Source organism: Astyanax mexicanus, chromosome 14 (genome assembly GCF_023375975.1).
Source record: "Astyanax mexicanus isolate ESR-SI-001 chromosome 14, AstMex3_surface, whole genome shotgun sequence".
Classification (NCBI taxonomy): domain Eukaryota; kingdom Metazoa; phylum Chordata; class Actinopteri; order Characiformes; family Acestrorhamphidae; genus Astyanax; species Astyanax mexicanus.
Genome location: NC_064421.1, coordinates 44,263,669 through 44,282,063, shown reverse-complemented (window position 1 = coordinate 44,282,063; position 18,395 = coordinate 44,263,669). Strand labels below are relative to the sequence as shown.

The following is an 18,395-nucleotide window of genomic DNA, read 5'->3' as shown; positions in this document are numbered from 1 at the left end:
TCTGGAAAGGAGGTTAAAGCAACCTATCAAACCCTGGAGATATGGAGCAAAACAGTGACTAAAGCACCCCCTGCTGGTGACTGTACCTGTGTCTGTTCAGATACATCACTAAACCAAAAATAAACCATGTGTTTGTGATTGTGCAGGATGGTTTCACCCCTCTGGCGGTGGCGCTGCAGCAGGGTCATGATCAGGTGGTCTCTCTGCTGTTGGAGAACGACACTAAGGGTAAAGTGCGGCTCCCTGCGCTCCACATCGCCGCCCGCAAGGACGACACCAAATCTGCAGCTCTGCTCCTGCAGAACGACCATAACGCAGACGTGGAGTCAAAGGTACACACCTACACACACACACATTCGTGCACACATTGTTTTGTGTTTTTGATGACTTCTTAGTTGTGTGTTTATCACTGTTCTAATGAACTCACTCATATTTATCTGTTTATTTTAGTTTGTGTTTGTTTGTTAGTTTGTTTGTGTACTAACGGGTCGTTCTCTCCTCTTCTCACATCTCATCGTAGATGATGGTGAATAGAACAACAGAGGTATTACCCATAATGCACAACAGAGTACCTGATGATCCCCCTCCTCGCTTTTACAGTACCCCCCCTCCCACCCCCTTACCCTGTAGTGCTGCCCTGCCTTCCAAACCCTACCCCCGCCTGTTAGCTTTAGCGATTTAGCTCATATTCTGCCATTTTTCCTTCTCTGTCTCTTTACCTGTCTCTCTCTCTCTCTCTCTCTCTCTCTCTCTCTCTCTGTCTCTCCCTCACTCTTATACTGTGTCTCTCGCCCTCTGTCTCTCTGGATCGTGCACCCATATTTGGGACGGACAGATTGATGGAATGATGGATTTATGGGGACTGGACAAATGGGTGAATGGAGAGATGAATAGATGAATGGATGGATGCATGGATGATGAATGAGTGAATAAATGAATATAAATGTGTGCCCGGTGAGACAGATAAATGAATGAATAGAAGATTGATGAGTAAATGTATGACAGGATATGCAAAATGGTTGGATAGATGGATGAGAAAATGCATGTAGAAATGGATAGGTGGATATGTATGGATAAATGAGTGGCTGATTCGTAGATTGACAGTGGTATGGATAAATAGATGAGATGATAAATGGAGAAATGGATGGATGAATGATTGAGTAGATGAATGATTGAATGTCTGTGAAGGTGGATATATGGATGAAAGAATGCATGGAGAAGTAGATAGATAGATAGATAGATAGATAGATAGATAGATAGATAGATAGATAGATAGATAGATAGATAGATAGATAGATAGATAGATAGATAGATAGATAGATAGATAGATAGATGTGTGAATGAATGAGTGGCTGAATGAATACATGGATAATGGGATGGATAAATGGATTGGATGGAGCAGATAAATGGAGAAATGGACTGATTAATGATTGAATGGATGGATGAGTGCTTATAAAAGTGGATGGATGGATAGATGAGTGGTTGGGTGAATGGATGGATAAGCCTGCTTTAGCTTTGGTTGGTTGATGCATGTTTCAGACAGTTGGGCTCTGCAGTCTGGCCTGGGATTCCACCTCCCTGTATCAAGCCATCTGATTGGCTAAAAGCTAATTGGAACCTGAAGTAGTAGGTACCTGAAGTGTATTGTAAATCCCAAAAGCCTACCTACTGGATCTCACTCCAAACCACCACATGGTAAAGGCCTCCGCATACGTCCTGCAAAATGAAGTATGCAAGTTTGCCTGTTGCCTACGCTTTGTGAAGCCATGCCTCTTGTTTAAGACCAATCACAGGAGTTGTGTTCGGTTGGGGACCTCGTCTTTATTAGGGCTGCAACTAATGATTATTTTGGTAGTCGACTAATCTGGCGATTATTTTTTTTTGATTAGTCGATTAGTCAACGCTTATTTCTGCCATCTCTATAAACCAGGGGTGTCCAAACTACGGCCCACGGGCCATTTGCGGCCTGTTTCCTTTTTTGGAGCGGCCTGCGGCCCGCAAGGTGTCAGAAACGGGCCAAAGAGTCTAAAAGCGGAGAGAGTGCGCATTTCTAGCGCAGAAAAACGGGCCAAAGAGTCTAAAAGTTGCCGTAATTAAGGAGTTTAATATTAAGAGACATCATGAAATTAAACATCAATTTGAAAAATCTTAGTTTACACAACACTGTCAAAGATAAAGATAGTAAGTCGAGTAAAATGGTGTGTAAATGAAATAATCAGAAAAAGGTATGATTTAAAGTGGTATACTTCATTATTTGTTTTATTACAGAGTCTGTGGCCCGTGACTTCAAATATATTTCTCCTTCTGGCCCCCAACAAAAAAAGTTTGAGCACCCCTGCTATAAACGATAGAAACAGCAGAACATGAGGTTTAAATGGCATTTAAATATCAGAATTTTGTTTATCCATGGAAATTACTGATATTTAGTGATTTAGTATGTAATCTGTTGTGTTTGGGCACTTTTGGAGACACAAACTCTCAAAGTCTCAAAGTCTCCCATACAAATTAACGATTAGTCGACAGTGAAATTTGTAGTCGACAAATTTAAATAATCGACATTGTCGATTATATATCGACTAATCGTTGCAGCCCTAGTTTTCATTAGCAAATATTCCATGTTTGCGTCATGGCGAGTGAAGCCCCTGCATAATGCCTGTGATTGTTTATTTTCTCTCTTTATAAAATTATGTCAGATTGTTTGCTGAAACCAAGAAGACGTATGCTGAGGCCTTAAGAATCCGTGTATCATTCGTTCATTTGATATTCAATTGAGAATCAAAATCGGAAAATTAAAAAACCAATTCGTTTTTTCGTTTTTTCGTTTTTGAATATAATACCAAAAAACGAATAACGGCTTGTATTTTGTATTTTTATTTGGTTATCCAAACAAAAATTGGAAATTTAAAAAACGGACCAGGAGCCGAATTTGATTTTGATTTTGAACTTGACCCATTTGTGTGCCCCGGAAGTTACTGATTTGTTTATTCTTGGTGGGTTTCTGTTGCGCGGGAGTTCACTGCAGTGTTATCTACACAGTCTGTATTGCTGTAGGCAGCATGGCCGGACTGGAACCACATTCTGGCCTAATTAAAGATCTTTTTGAAGGTGGTAAGACGCATGAAGAGATTTCGTGCACGTTGCAGCAAATGGGGATCCAGCGATGTTCTGCAATGAGTGTTAGAAGGTTCTGTGTTCAACACGACCTTAAGCGAAAAAGACATGTATTTTCTGTTGTCATATCGTCTTCTTTCACTGCAACGCGTTTAGTTCCTCTGAACAAGATAAAACTCTCCATCCTCAACTCCATCCAAAGCCTACAGCAATACAGACTGTGTAGATAACACTGCAGTGAACTCCCGCGCAACAGAAACCCACCAAGAATAAACAAATCAGTAACTTCCGGGGCACACAAATGGGTCAAGTTCAAAATCAAAATCAAATTCGGCTCCTGGTCCGTTTTTTAAATTTCCAATTTTTGTTTGGATAACCAAATAAAAATACAAAATACAAGCCGTTATTCGTTTTTTGGTATTATATTCAAAAACGAAAAAACGAAAAAACGAAAAAACTAATTGGTTTTTTAATTTTCCGATTTTGATTCTCAATTGAATATCAAATGAACGAATGATACACGGATTCTTAAGTCTTCCCTGACAATCAGGTTCTCTCCATCAGATGTTTCTAAAAAGTACATAGAGCTAAGAATATGGATCTGATTGGGCTGGGCAGCTGCCCACAGGATTCCAGGATTGGTCCAGAGATGCTAGCGGAGGGGAACCCGTGTGTCCGTCTGCAGAGGCAGTCTGTAACTGCACTGCTGAATTTCCTTGGGCCTGCATTTCCTGGAGGAGGTGCATGGTGCTGTAGATGGTTCTTCCCCCTGGTTTTTGTTCGGGCAACTGGGCTTATCACCACATAGATCCGCGTCTTGGTGGTGTTAGCGTGAGCTAGCCGTCCCTGCATGCTGCTGGGCTAGCTGACATGGCAAGCGCTTCTGCTCTGGCTGTGTAGCAGCAGAGGTGCATGGTCGAGAACATCCTCAACCCCCAGACTAACGGCCTCCACCGGCCATCCCTCACCAGCACGGAGGGCTGTAGAGCTGCGGGAAGAGCATTGCCATGTAAACGTGTCTATCTCTTGTTCTCAGAGTTGGTGGTGGTTTTTCACAGGGTTAGCAGAACACATTCAACACCGTGTGTATGTGTGTTTCTAATAAAGTGGCCAGTGTGTAGAAGCACAGGGTTACATTAGATGTCTCTAATAAAGTGGCCAGTGACTGGAAATGCAAGATTGTATGTGTTTCCAATAAAGTGTCCAATGAGTGGAAAGCCAGAGAGGGAAAACACATAGTAGTAGGTGTTTCTAATAAAGTGGCCAGTGAGTGGAAGCACAGGGTACTGTATGTGTTTCTAATAAAGTGGCCAGTGAGTGTAAGCACAAGGTATATGAGATGTTTCTAATAATGTGGCCAGTGTGTGGGAGCACAGGGTTACATTAGATGTTTCTAATAAAGTGGCCAGTGTGTAGAAGCACAGGGTTACATTAGATGTCTCTAATAAAGTGGCCAGTGACTAGAAATGCAAGATTGTATGTGTTTCCAGTAAAGTGTCCAGTGAGTGGAAAGCCAAAGAGGGAAAACACATAGTAGTAGGTGTTTCTAATAAAGTGGCCAGAGACTGAAAGCACAGGGTACTGTATGTGTTTCTAATAAAGTGTCCAGTCAGTGGAGGCACAAGATTGCAGGTATTTCTAATATAGTGGCCACTGAGGTGAAAGCCAGACAGAAGTACAAGATGAATAGGTGTTTCTAATAAAGTGGCCAATGAGTGTAAGCACTAGGTATATTAGATGTTTCTAATAAAGTGGCCAGTGAGTGGAAGCACAAGGTACTGTAGGTGTTTCTAATAAAGTGGCCAGTGAGTTAAAGCACAAGATACATTAGATGTTTCTAATAAAGTGGCCAGTGAGTTAAAGCACAAGACACATTAGATGTTTCTAATAAAGTGGCACAGTGAGTGAAAGCACAGGGTACTGTAGGTGTTTCTAATAAAGTGGCCACAGTAAGTGAAAGCAGAAGGTATATGAGATGTTTCCAATAAAGTGGCCAGTGAGTGAAAGCACAGGGTATTTTAGGTGTTTCTAATAAAGTGGCCAGTGAGTGGAAGCACAAGGTACATTAGATGTTTTCAATAAAGTAGCCACAGTGAGTGGAAGCACAGGGTTCTGTAGGTGTTTCTAATAAAGTGGCCAGTGAGTGGAAGCACAGGGTTCTGTAGGTGTTTCTAATAAAGTGGCCAGTGAGTGGAAGAACAAGGTATATGAGATGTTTCTAATAAAGTGGCCAGTGAGTGGAAGCACAGGGTACATTAGATGTTTCCAATAAAGTGGCCAGTGTGTGGAAGCACAAGGTATATTAGGTGTTTCTAATAAAGTGGCCACAGTGAGTGAAAGCACAAGGAACAGTAGGTGTTTCTAATAAAGTGGCCACAGGGTTCTGTAGGTGTTTCTAATAAAGTGGCCAGTGAGTGAAAGCACAAGGTACAGTAGGTGTTTCTAATAAAGTGGCGAATGAGTGTAAGCACAAGGTACATTAGATGTTTCTAATAAAGTGTCCAGTGAGTGGAAGCACACAATACTGTAGGTGTTTCTAATAAAGTGGCCAGTGTGTGGAAGCACAAAAGCTTGGAGAGTGCTGGTTGTGGGTGTGTTCTGTTAACCCTGAGGTGTTTGGAGGTGTACTGTCTGAACCTGTTGTATATAATTGCAATAATTTCCTACAAAGTGGGTGAAGCCCTGCTTTGGTTTGAGGCAGGATTGGTAGAACATGGAGGTCCACGCCCTCCAAGCATCACCTGTTTTGTGGCTGATTATTGGTGGATTGAGATGGGCCTCCATGTGATTGGAGCAATAGCATGCCTCCATCTCGCTTTAGCAGCTGTGTTTGCTCTCATATTCACTCTGTAAATTAAATGGATTCATTTCTGTAGGTGTTTGAAGGTTCTGGGGATCTGATTGGTCCTCAGTGAACCTCGTCATGCTCAGCTAGCTCTTTAATGTGATGATCTGTAGATACTGGTGTGAGGTTGGACAGGCTTTACAGAATGCTGGAACACATCTTACAGGCCTCTGCAGTCTGCCTTACTCTGCCAGTCTTCATATTGGAGCTGGACTAGTTTGACCCTGGGAGGAGGTGCAGTTTTAGAGCCAGAGCAGCTTCTGGTTTCAGCTGATCTTTGATGTTTAAAATGGTTAAGAAGCTGCTAATCCAAGTGAAAACCTCCAGCTTTCTCATAATTGTGCACTAGCTAGATACATTTTACCAAAACTGCTTTGAATGTTACACGGATATTTACATGAGTGGACCAATCTGTCAACAAATAGCGCCTCGATCTCTACTTTTATCCACGCTTCATTTTCCTCCAAACTGTCGACACGCTGTACAGCACAGCGTATAATAACATAAAAAGGCTCTGCCAGATCTGAACCACACTACTAATATTACTGCCCCCCCCAAACACCAAAAATTGTAATTTATTTTAAATGATAGACACCATTTATATAAATATAGTGAAGGTTTGACAATCTAATGCTGATTCTTTTATTTACATTTAAATACTAATTTCTAGGGCTCTGTGTGGTCCAGCAGTCTAAATCACTGCCACTGTGATAAGAAGATTGCTGGTTAGAATCCAGTTCATGTAGCTTTGCCCTGAGAGAGCAAAATTGGCCTTTCTCTCTCTAGGTGGGTACAGTAGATGGTGCTCTTTCCCCTCACCACTCCAAAGGGTGATGTCGCTCAGCACATGGCTGCATCTGTGAGCTGATTTATCAAAACCCAGTTGCTGTTCTTTCCTCTGAGCGTTATTGCTGTGATGCTACTCAGGAATGCTGCATCAGCAGCAGCTCGAAAAGAAGCGGTGGCTGACTTCACATGTATCGGAGGAAGCATGTGTTAGTCTTCACCCTCCTGGTGTGTTGGGGCATCACTAGTGATAGGGGGAGTCCTAATGAGTGGGTTGGGTAATTGGCCTTGTAAATTGGGGATAAAATGTGAAAATAAATAAATATCTATTATTTAAAGCTTAAGAATATCTGAAAACTCACATAGTTTGATATTTTTTGATATTTGGCTGGTGATTTTAATGTTTTTATTTGTTTTAGGTAAATAAAAAATACCTTAAATATATAGTTTCCATGAATATATTGAGCAACCATTAATATATTAGCATAGGTTGTCACTTTAAGTTTAATGGATTAACTGATGAAGCATCATAGAGTGAGCTTCAGTCTCTCATTAGGATTGAATGGGATTTTTTTTCTGTAAAAGCTTCTCCAACCTCACTACAGTAACTAGGACACATTTGGGTCAGAGCCACCGCTGTCCTGCTTAATTAAAGCCTGCATTAGATCAGAGCACGCTTAGGTCATTGAAGTAAGTGTAATCAGTTGGCTTCTGGGTAATGTAGTGTTTTCTGTGTCTCTCCATTAGAGTGGCTTTACTCCTCTTCACATCGCGGCTCATTACGGGAACATCAACGTGGCCACGCTGCTGCTGAACAGGGGAGCAGCGGTGGACTTCATGGCGAGGGTAAGAACACAAGCTGTATAGATTAGGATACAGTTCTGGAAAAAAAATAAGAGACCACTAAAAAATGATTTTACCAAATTAAAAACCTCTGGAATATAATCAAGAGGAAGATGGATGATCACAACCAGAAAACCAAACTGAACTGCTTGAATTTTTGCACCAGGAGTAAAGCAGCATAAAGTTATCCAAAAGCAGTGTGTAAGACTGGTGGAGGAGGAGAACATGATGCCAAGAGGCATGATTAAAAACTGTGATTAAAAACCAGGGTTATTCCACCAAATATTGATTTCTGAACTCTTAAAACTTTATGAATATGAACTTGTTTTCTTTGCATTATTTGAGGTCTTTTTGTCATTTTAGCTATTTCTCATTTTCTGCAAATAAATGCTCTAAATGACACTATTTTTATTTGAAAATCAAATTTCACAATTAAACATTTATTTGAAGTGGTATCTTAATTTTTTCAAAGCTGTATATGCACACTGTTTATCGTTGCTGTCCAAAAAAACAAGTATCTCCAAAACAGCAACTTTATAGGAGAGAGATTAAACCTTAATCTCTTTCAATGGAAGTCAGTATAAAAACAGTGAAACACACTGTGTTTCACACAAAAATTAAATAATACGTCATAAATACTAAATAAGTAATAGTAGACACTGAGTAATGCATAGTTGTTACTGAATAATTTATAGTGGGTACTGACTAATTCATAGTGGATGCTTTATCATTTATAGTAGATACTGAATAATCCATAGTGGGTGCTGAATAATTTATAGTATTTCATTGGAAGTCAGTATGAAAACAGTTTATTTTTTTAAGTAATTTTGTAGAAATTCTATTCAGTCCATTCATCAATAATTTTTTTACAGTGTAAATGAGAGTTTGTTTGTTGAAATTCTGTAATAAATATATATACATACATACTGTATATACAGTAACTGTAATTTTATTTTTACATACATCTTCATAGCTGCTGGATTGCTCACAGGCACTTGGTTTTAAAGGTGCTTTATAAATAAATGAAACTTCTATTTTACTATAGGTTAATCAGGTAAGATAACATTAAAGGTCAGTGAAAAGGTCACGGACAATCCTATGAAATGATGAGTTTCTTTGGTCCAGCTAAATGAAATTCCTTCTCAATACGAGTCCAGCCGGCAGGTCTGAATAAGCCAGACAGTCTGTCCTGGACTGCTAAATGTGTGTTTGTGTGTGTGTGTGTGTGTGTGTGTGTGCCATCTGCCCTCCCAGCTGTTGAAATAATAACACTTTTATTGAGTCATATGTTTATTGTTGACCACCACCCCCCTCCACACACACACACATACTGTAACATTTTTTAAAAATATATTTTTATTTCCTGGTTTCTCTTCAGCTCATTTTGTAAAGCTACTCTTGTAAATATACTGGAGTCTGTTAACCTGGTTTCATCATATCAGCTTTTCTATAATTTCAATCCTCATGTCTGTTTGTGTGTATTGTCCATAATTTGTGTGTGTGTGTGTGTGTGTGTGTGTGCAGAATGACATCACTCCGCTGCATGTAGCAGCTAAAAGAGGGAACGGGAACATGGTGAAGCTTCTGCTGGACCGAGGAGCCAAGATTGATGCCAAGACCAAGGTACACACACAAACACTCACTCACACACGTACACACACAGACACACAAACACCTTCAGTTGTGTAACTGTGTATTCAGCAAATAACAAATGTGTGTGTGTGTAGGATGGGTTGACCCCCCTGCACTGTGGAGCACGGAGTGGTCATGAGCAGGTGGTGGAGATGCTTTTGGACAGAGGAGCTCCGATCCTCTCCAAAACTAAAGTAAGACTCGCTTCCCCCTGCTGACCAATCACTGAACTGCACACTGTGTTTCACACAAATATTAAATAATACAACATAGATACTAAATAATTAATAGTAGACACTGAGCAATACATAGTTGTTACTGAATAATTTATAGTGGATACTGACTAATTCATAGTAGATACTGAATAATTCGTAGTGGATGCTGAATAATTTATTGTAGATACTGAATATTTTATTGTAGGTACTGAATAATAATTTATATTAGATACTGATGCTGGATACTGGATGCTGAATAATTTATATGGTATTCTGAATAATTGATAGTAGACAGTGAATATTTTATAGTAGGTACTAATTCATAGTGGATGCTGAATAATTTAAAGTAGAAACTGAATAATTCAGAGTGGATGCTAAACAATTCATATGGTATGCTGAATAATTGATAGTGGATGCTGAATAATTTATAGTAGTTACTGAATGATTTGTAGTGGATGCTGAATAATTCATAGTAGGTACTGATTAATTTATAGTAGGTACTGAATAATGTGTAGTGGATGCTGAATGATTTATAGTAAGTACTGAATAATTCATAGAGGATGCTGAATAATTCATAGTGGATGCTAAATAATTTATTGTGGATGCTGAATAATTTGTAGTGGATGCTGAATAATTTATAGTAGGTACTGAATAATTCATAGTGGATGCTAAGTAATTATACAAAATATTAAATATTTCACAGTGCATACTAAATATTTCAAAATAGATCCTGGTTCATTTGTCATAGAAGAAACTGAATCATTTATATTGTATAAATGATTAATATTGGATTATTTATGGATACATGATAAGTGTGTGTGTGTGTGTGTGTGTGTGTAGAACGGACTGTCTCCCCTGCACATGGCCACTCAAGGTGATCACCTGAACTGCGTCCAGCTCCTCCTGCAGCACGATGTGCCGGTGGATGATGTCACTAATGACTACCTGACTGCTCTGCACGTGGCGGCGCACTGTGGGCACTATAAAGTGGCCAAAGTCATAGTGGACAAGAAGGCCAACCCAAACGCTAAAGCACTGGTAAGATAGTGATTATCTCTCTCTCTCTCTCTCTCTCTCTCTCTCTTTATCTCGGTCTCTCACCCTCTCTTTACCTCTCTTGCTGCCTCTCGCCCCCTCTACCTCTCTCTCTCTCTCTCTCGCTGTCTCTCTCTCTCTACCTCTCTCTCTCTCTCTCTCTCTCTCTCTCTCCCCACCATCTCACCCTCTCTCTACCTCTCTCTCGCTGTCTCTCTCTCTCTCTCTCTCTCTCTCTCTCTCCCCACCATCTCACCCTCTCTCTACCTCTCTCTCGCTGTCTCTCTCTCTCTCTCTCTCTCTCTCTCTCTCTCTCCCCACCATCTCACCCTCTCTCTACCTCTCTCTCGCTGTCTCTCTACCTCTTTCTCTTTCTCTCTCTTGCTGTCTCTCTGTCTCTACCTCTCTCTCGCTGTCTCTCTACCTCTCTCTCTTTCTCTCTCTTGCTGTCTCTCTGTCTCTACCTCTCTCTCGCCGTCTCTCTACCTCTCTTTCTTTCTCTTTCTTGCTGTCTGTCTGTCTCTACCTCTATCCCGCTGTCTCTCTACCTCTCTCTTTCTCTTTCTCTTTCTTGCTGTCTGTCTGTCTCTACCTCTCTCTCGCTGTCTCTCTACCTTTCTCTCTCTCTCCCCACCATCTCACCCTCTCTCTACCTCTCTCTCGCTGTCTCTCTACCTCTTTCTCTTTCTCTCTCTTGCTGTCTCTCTGTCTCTACTTCTCTCTCGCTGTCTCTCTACCTCTTTCTCTTTCTCTCTCTTGCTGTCTCTCTGTCTCTACTTCTCTCTCGCTGTCTCTCTACCTCTTTCTCTTTCTCTCTCTTGCTGTCTCTCTGTCTCTACCTCTCTCTCGCTGTCTCTCTACCTCTCTCTCTTTCTCTTTCTTGCTGTCTGTCTGTCTCTACCTCTATCTCGCTGTCTCTCTACCTCTCTCTTTCTCTTTCTCTTTCTTGCTGTCTGTCTGTCTCTACCTCTCTCTCGCTGTCTCTCTACCTTTCTCTCTCTCTCCCCACCATCTCATCCTCTCTCTACCTCTCGCTCGCTGTCTCTCTACCTCTCTCTCTTTCTCTTTCTTGATGTCTGTCTGTCTCTACCTCTCTCTCGCTGTCTCTCTACCTTTCTCTCTCTCTCCCCACCATCTCACCCTCTCTCTACCTCTCTCTCGCTGTCTCTCTATCTCTCTTTCTTTCTCTCTCTTGCTGTCTCTCTGTCTCTACCTCTATCTCGCTGTCTCTCTACCTCTCTCTCTTTCTTTCTCTTTTGCTGTCTCTCTCTCTACCTCTCTCTCTTTCTCTCTCGCTGTCTCCCTCTCTCTCCCTCTCTGTCTCTCTCTCTCCCTCTCTATTCGGGGTTCACTCTGTTTTCGCAGGTGTTTCCCCTCCTAATCTGGTGCTGTTCCAGTCAGTCAGGCAGAAAACGCCACCCCTACTCTGCTCTTTTTCTTTTCTATTTCTTGTTATTCAATATTCACATCCATCAGTCATACCATTAGCAGCATCAGCTGAAATGAATAACACTGGCTATTCCGTCAAACAACAGTCAGTTCTTGAAGTTGATGTGTTGTAGCTAAAAAAATAAACAAGCATAAGAAGCTGAGACATTTTGACGAGAGTTTTTTCTTATATATATTGTATTAGTGATGTTAATAACACATCAGTAAATGTAAAACTTTAAAAATACCTGAAGCTCAAAAACAGGAACTGTAATAGTGATTCATTAAATTTAGGGTGTCTAAATTTCCAAAAGAGGAAGTCCAGCGCAGTGACACCCCCACCCCCACCCCTAACACCCCCACCCACAGGAGATAAACACCACAGTGTTAAAAACAGCTCCTTATCTACACACTGTTTCACACTGGTACAGTAGAGCGGAACTGAGGGTGTGGCCCAGGGGGAGTTGTGTCTGCGTGTGTGTGTGTGTGTGCTGGGGCTTACATATAATTATTTTCCTCCATTAAAATCTTTGAAACCTCGTTTTCACACACCACAACCTCATACATCATCTCCTCATATATATATATATATATATATATATATATATATATATATATATATATATATTTACTACTCATTTGTAAATAATGTTCATATGTTAGAATGTTAAAATTTAGTATGTGATATTTATACATTTAATCATAACATAAATACAATGAAATATTTTTTTATTGTTACTAAGGAAATGTTTTTACTATATGAAATTTATACATATCAATAATTGATAAGTTAATAAGATACGTGTGTTTCTTTAATAACACAAATGTGTATGAAGTGTATATATCATTATTTTCCTATGATTATACTCGTAATACACTTATGCAAAAGTACCCTAATGCATACATGTGTGTTTGTGTGTGTGTGTGTGTGTGTGTATTTATGTGTGTGTGTGTGTGTGTTTATGTGTGTGTGTGTGTGTATCCTGCAGAACGGTTTCACTCCACTGCATATCGCCTGTAAGAAGAACAGAGTGAAGGTGATGGAGCTGCTGCTGAAACACGGAGCATCTCTACAGGCCGTCACTGAGGTACTGTCACCACACACACACATACACACATTTACACACACACACAAACACACACACACACTAACACTATTCTTATGGTTTATTATGTTTGTGTGTTTGTGTTTGTGTAGTCGGGGTTGACGCCGATCCATGTGGCAGCGTTTATGGGTCATGAGAACATAGTGAAGCAGCTGACACACCACGGAGCCTCACCAAACACAACTAATGTGGTAAGCTAAACACACACTCACACACACTCACTCACTTACTAAACACAACTAAAACAGCAGTTAACCTCACAGCGTATCAAAGCTCTGTTAACAGTGCTGCAGCACAGTGAAGCAGAGAAGCTGGGTCCTGTTCTCTTATGGGTCAGTGAGCTCTTGTGAGCTGTAGATGGCGCTGTTTCATTTTATTGATGGAAAATAACCACAATTCACTGCTGTCTGCAGTATAGAGTGTGAACATGCATACATGTATAAAGTTCACATTGTCTACGGTATGTAATATTAAAATACAGTGATATATATATATATATACAAGTAGGCATACAATATTAACAGTATCCACTGATTATATATACATATAGGGTCCACACTGTGAAATATACCATACATTTATATTCTGACACATTGTCTACAGCAGGGGTGTCCAAACTTTTTTGTTGGGGGCCAGAAGGAGAAATATATTTGAAGTCACGGGCCACAGACTCTGTAATAAAACAAATAATGAAATATACCACTTTAAATAATACTTTTTTCCTGATTACACACCATTTTACTTGACTTACTATCTTTATCTTTGACAGTGTTGTGTAAACTAAGATTTTTCAAATTGATGTTTAATTTAATGATGTCTCTTAATATTAAACTCCTTAATTACGGCAACTTTTAGACTCTTTGGCCCGTTTTTCTGCGCTAGAAATGTGCACTCTCTCCGCTTTTAGACTCTTTGGCCCGTTTTTCTGCGCTAGAAATGCACACCCTCTCCGCTTTTAGACTGTTTGCCCCGTTTGTCTGCGCTAGAAATGCGCACTCTCACCGCTTTTAGACTCTTTTGCCCCGTTTTTCTGCGCTAGAAATGCGCACCCTCTCCGCTTTTAGACTCTTTGGCCCGTTTCTGACACCTAGTGCTCAAACATTGAATCTCATATTATAAAAACCTTCTTAACAGGGGAACTTTCATTCTATTTCTAAAATACCCCACACCCCTGGTCTACAGCATATGGTATAGTTATATATTAGTTAGCCTGTGTAATACTGTTTGTGTTTAATTGTGTGTGTGTATTTAGAGAGGAGAAACAGCGCTACACATGGCAGCAAGAGCAGGGCAGGCTGATGTGGTGAGATATCTTCTACAGAACGGAGCTAAAGTGGATATCAAGGCCAAGGTGAGAAACACACACTGAAGGGAGGGGTAGGTTTATTCGGGGGTGAGGCTTTGCTAAGAACACTGGGGAAAACGGCTGTGTGTTTTTTTTTATTTTTTTTTTTATAAGCGGGTTTTGGTGGAAAGACAGATAGGAGAGGGTGTGTTTGTTTGGGGGCGGGGTTTTGGTGAGAGTTCTAATTGGAGGACCTGTGTTTGTTTGGGGCAGGGATATGGTGAGAATACAGAAGGTATGGGCTATGCTAATTTGGGGGCGGGACTTTGGTGAAAATTGTAATGGGTCATGTTACGTTTTTTTGGGACAGTGCTTAAGTAAGAAAACAGAAGAGAGAGGATGTATTTATTTGGGGGTGGAGCTTTGGTGAGAGTTCTGATGGGAGAATATGTTAAATCCTAGGAGTTATTAGTGGATGTATTTAGTTTGGGGGCAGGGTTTTGATGGGTGGTTCTATGTTTATTTGGGGCAGACCTTTGATGGCAACACTAAAGGGAGGGGCTGTGTTTATTTGGGGTGAGGTTTTGGTGAGAGTTCTGATGGGTGGGGCTATATTTATATGGGGGCAGACCTTTGATGAGAACGCTAAAGGGAGGAGCTTTGTTTATTTGGGGGCGGGGTTTTAGTGAGGGTTCTGATGGGAGAGGTTATGTTTATTTGAAGCAGACCTTTGATAAGAATTCTGACGGTACAGGCTGTTTTATTGGGGGCGGAGCTTTGTGAGAATGGTAATCAGACAGGTTATGTTAATTTGGGGCAGCCCATTGGTAAGATTGTAGGAGGGAGGGCCTTAGATTATTTGGGGGCAGTTCTGATGGGTGGGGCTATGTTTATTTGGGGCAGACCTTTGATGGGATCTCTAAAGGGAGGTTTTGTGGGCAGAGCTTTGTGAGATTGGTAATCAGACAGGTTATGTTCATTTGAAGCAGACCATTGTGAGACTATAGGAGGGCGGGGCTGTGTTTAATTGGGGTGGAGCTTTGCGATTATCGTAATGTTAGAGGTTATGTTAATTTGGGGCAATCCTTGTATGAGATCATAGGAGGGAGGGGCAGTGTTTAATTGGGGTGGAGCTATTGTGAGAGTTCTACTGGGAGAGGTTATGTTTATTTGGGGTAGACCTTTGATGAGAACGCTAAAAAAGAGACTGTGTTTATTTGGGGCGGGGCTTTGGTGAGAATGGCAATCAGACAGGTTAGGTTAATTTGGGGCAGACCATTGTGAGATTATAGAAAGGAGGGGCTGTGTTTATTTGGGGCGGAGCTTTGGTGAGGATTGTAATGGGACAGTTTATGTTTATTTATTTGGGGCAGACCATTGTGAGACTATAGGAGGGAGGGGCTGTGTTTATTTGGGGCAGAGCTTTGATGACTAGTGAAATTGGACAGGTTATGGTAATTTGAGGCAGACCTTTGATGGGAACTCTGAAGGTATGGGCTGTGTTTATTTGTGTCCGGACACTGAAGATAGAGGCTCTGTTTTTGAGGGTGGGGTTTTGGTAGAAACAGATTTTGGGTTCAGTACATTCCCTTGAACAAGGCCCTTAACCCTTACTGTTTGTTAGCAGCCACAGCACGCAGCAATAGCTTCCCACACCTCCGGGCATGTGTGCTCACTGTATATCACTATGTGTGTGTGTGTGTGGTCACTGGTGTGTATATGTGTATGTTCCCAGAACAAGTATGGTGAAAATTGTTGTTGTTTTATCTTACCTAAAGGACAAAAATGCAGTAAGTGTGTGTTTGTTTTCAGGATGATCAGACAGCGCTCCACATCGCCAGTCGTCTGGGGAAGGCAGAGATAGTTCAGCTGCTGCTACAGAAAGGGGCGTGGGCCAGTGCAGCCACGACTTCAGGATACACTCCCCTGCACCTGGCAGTGAGAGAAGGCCATCAGGAGACTGCATCCTTACTGCTGGAGCATGGAGCTTCACTGTCTGCAGCTACAAAGGTCTCTGTGTGTGAGTGTTTGTACAGTAAGTGTGATATTTGTGTGAGTGCGATCATGCTGATGCAGTGTGTGCTTTTCTTTCTAACAGAAGGGATTCACTCCTTTGCATGTTGCTGCTAAATACGGTCAGATAGAGGCAGCAAAACTACTGCTACAGAAAAGAGCAGCACCTGATACAGCAGGCAAGGTGGGTTTCTGACATGCATGCACACACACACACGTCCCACACACACACACACACACACACAGCTTTGGTAAAAAATAAGAGAGCGCTTAAAAATTATGAGTTTTTTTTTTAATTTACCAAATTGAAAACCTCTGGATATAAAAATCCAGATGCAAAAATTCAAGCAGTTCAGCTTGGTTTGATGGCTTGTGATCATCCATCAAACCAAGCTGAACTGCTTGAATCTTTGCACCAGGAGTGGCATAAAGTTATCCAAAAGCAGTGTGTAAGACTGGTGAAGGAGAACATGCCAAGATGATTAAAATGATTAATTTCTGAAGTTATCGACCTTCAGCCTCAGAAACCACAAGTTAACAGCTCTTCAGATAGGAGCATCTAAATGCTTCACAGAGTATTTTGTTTTTTTAACACTTTTAAGTCACTACATGATTCTTTATCTGGTGGCACGGTGGGCGGTTTGAGGGCAGCTGCTGTATAAGAAAATCCATATTTAACCCTTTAGCTGCATTACCCACTGTCACTTACTTTCATTGATCATTAATTAATAAATAATTTTCTATTTTGTCCAGTGTGTATTACTGTAACAGCAATAAATACACAGTGGGGTTTTCACCTATCAGCCATAATATTAGCACCACTTCCAGCTTCAGCATTGATTTTTTTTTATGTACAGCTCCTTTTGAGGACGGATATATTAATCAGCGAGTACATTTTTTGAAGCTGTAAAAATTGACACTTTTAGACACTTTGACAGGAACAGAACTGTGATGTTCTGGGCAGCTGAATCACTCCTATTTGGGTATAGTACTGTATGTAATGCACCCAAGGCTCTCGGTGATGCTCATAAGCGCCCCACCTCACAACTTACTGCAGTACTGCATTTTTTGCACTATAAGGTGCACTTAAAATCCTTTAATGCCTTTTAGTCCGGTGCAATTTATGCTTGAATTTTACCAGTCAGGTTGTAAGGAGCAGTAAAACCATTCTTCTGAAATATAGTGTTATACAGAAGTTTCAGTTTAGTTCTCCAGCAGTATTAGCATCAGCTGCTAACTGAGCTAAGCGCTAGCTTTTTCGCCGTTCAGTGGTGAGTATTATTGGCCTGTAGCCTGCTGCTAAACCCGGCTGGCACTGCTGGAGCAGCGTTAGCATTAGCCACTTACCCTGCTAAGTGCTAACTCTTTCGCCACTCAGAGGCGAGTATATCAGACTGAAGTCTGTGTTTACCGTGTTAAAACAAGCTTTGTGGGACGAAAGGCTATCTAATATCACCCTGGCTTACTAAAACACTCAGCGTTCCTCAGAGTAACACTGTTGGACGGCATTAGCTAATGCTAATGCTAATGCTCCAGCCTTATTACTGGATAATTTGCAAGTTCATGCTTTAATGCAGTGTTTCTCAACCAGGGTGCCGCGGCACCCTGGGGTGCCGTCTGGCTTCATCGGGGGTGCCGTCAAAATATTGCGCCTCACGTGCATATTTCCTTTCCAGAGTCAGCGCGTGTCGGGGTGTGTCCCAATTCACAGGCAGCATACTCTGGAGGATGCAACCCGCAGAGATAGGCGGTGTATTACTGCGCAGCTGTGACGCAATCTGCCTTCGAATACAGCCTCCGAAGGATGCGGCCCCTAAATTGGGACACACTGTAAAGTTTTTCTCCACGCGATGCACCGCGAGAGTAGTGTGAAGCACTCAAGCTCGCATGAAACGTTTTTTAAGACTGCAGATTCAGATAACTTCTTCATCCAGTGGTAGTTCAGCAGTGAGTGTAGCAGAGTATTTCACTCGTTTGAAAAGTCAGCAGGTTTCGCGCTAATTGTAAATACACCCCCCCCCCCTTCTCACCTGAAATAAATTATTCCGCCAGCAACACCCCTCGTTCTCAAGTATTGCGCCAATCCCCCCCCCCCC

At 41.3% G+C, this 18,395-nt stretch overlaps 1 protein-coding gene across 6 annotated transcripts in view; it reads left to right on the top strand.

Moving 5' to 3' along the window:
• The window catches only part of ank3a (ankyrin 3a), a 123,131-nt gene that overhangs the window by 34,043 nt on the left and 70,693 nt on the right, over positions 1-18,395 (top strand). For all 6 annotated transcript variants that reach the window (XM_049463986.1, XM_049463985.1, XM_049463984.1 and 3 more), the window contains exons 6-16: positions 147-332; positions 521-544; positions 7,490-7,588; positions 9,110-9,208; positions 9,313-9,411; positions 10,273-10,470; positions 12,885-12,983; positions 13,094-13,192; positions 14,254-14,352; positions 16,099-16,296; positions 16,385-16,483. In XM_049463986.1, the coding sequence (XP_049319943.1) occupies positions 147-332; positions 521-544; positions 7,490-7,588; positions 9,110-9,208; positions 9,313-9,411; positions 10,273-10,470; positions 12,885-12,983; positions 13,094-13,192; positions 14,254-14,352; positions 16,099-16,296; positions 16,385-16,483 (1,299 nt within the window). The remainder of the gene's footprint in view (positions 1-146; positions 333-520; positions 545-7,489; positions 7,589-9,109; positions 9,209-9,312; positions 9,412-10,272; positions 10,471-12,884; positions 12,984-13,093; positions 13,193-14,253; positions 14,353-16,098; positions 16,297-16,384; positions 16,484-18,395) is intronic.